The sequence below is a fragment of the Puntigrus tetrazona genome, chromosome 15, assembly GCF_018831695.1.
Source record: "Puntigrus tetrazona isolate hp1 chromosome 15, ASM1883169v1, whole genome shotgun sequence".
Classification (NCBI taxonomy): Eukaryota; Metazoa; Chordata; class Actinopteri; order Cypriniformes; family Cyprinidae; genus Puntigrus; species Puntigrus tetrazona.
In genome coordinates, this window is record NC_056713.1 from 17,015,094 (window position 1) to 17,016,154 (window position 1,061).

Sequence of the window (1,061 nt, forward strand, 5' to 3'; positions counted from 1 at the left end):
GAGAGAGAGAGAGAGAGAGAGCATTTTTAAAAGGATGGTTCAGTCAGAACAAATCTATTTTTCAATACAGTCAAAGCGGATCTCTGCGAAGGATGCCCTGGCACATCCGTACCTGGACGAAGGGCGTCTGCGGTACCACACCTGCATGTGCAAATGCTGCTACACCACTTCCTCTGGCCGCGTCTACACCAGTGACTTTGAGCCTGTCACCAACCCCAAGTTTGACGACGGCTTTGAGAAGAACCTGACGTCAGTTCGGCAGGTCAAAGGTGGGCTTGCTTATAATCAATTCAATTGTATTACACCTGGTGCTGATTGCAGCACACATTATAAAACACGTGAGGCACATCGCTAGTCTATTCATTTAACTTTTTGTCCTGATCCACCCCCGGTTTACAGACAACGTGTTTAGGAGCTAAAGGTCTTAATTGAATTGCATCTATTTGAGAGCATGCGCTTGTCATGCCAGCGCATGTTAATCAGAAGTCTTGCTGAGCGTCTCCTGCTTCAGATCCCCTGCTGCTCCTGTTGTTTTTGTCCCTTGTTTTCACCCTTCATTCGGGGCCCCTGGATCTGTGCTTGCCTTCCACTGTCAGCGGGTATTAGTGAGAGTCTGTCGCTAAAAGCAGGCTTACTGTGCTGTCGGCTCAAAATAACTCTGCCCTTCACCCTCCCTCCTCTTCCTCCATCCTGTGTGCAACGTGTTTCCACTGGAGGATTAGTCAGTGCGGATGGAGCCGACCGCCTGGAGACTTAAATCGGTTTAGGGAGGCAGCCGCGTTTGGAACGCGAGGGGAACCCCTCTTGGATCAACACACGAGGAGTTTCCACGTTGTCTGGGCTGGTTTTAAGCTTAATTACTTGTATGCGAAAAATAAAGAGGGGGAAAATAGTACAGATTTATCGACTGTCAGACCTGAAAGGTTGCTGCAAGAATAAATCTTTATTCTGTGTTTTATTCACAATTGTGAATGTTATGAATATTCATAGAATAGAGTCACATCGCTTTGTCTTTTTCGCTGCAATGATGACAAAATTGTGTGATCCACCTAATGCTTTTA

General features: G+C 46.7%; 1 protein-coding gene across 1 annotated transcript in view; it reads left to right on the forward strand.

Moving 5' to 3' along the window:
• The window catches only part of LOC122358381 (serine/threonine-protein kinase NLK-like), a 25,485-nt gene that overhangs the window by 23,299 nt on the left and 1,125 nt on the right, over positions 1–1,061 (forward strand). Inside the window, exon 9 of the mRNA XM_043258176.1 lies at positions 71–269. Within this exon, the coding sequence (XP_043114111.1) occupies positions 71–269 (199 nt within the window). The remainder of the gene's footprint in view (positions 1–70; positions 270–1,061) is intronic.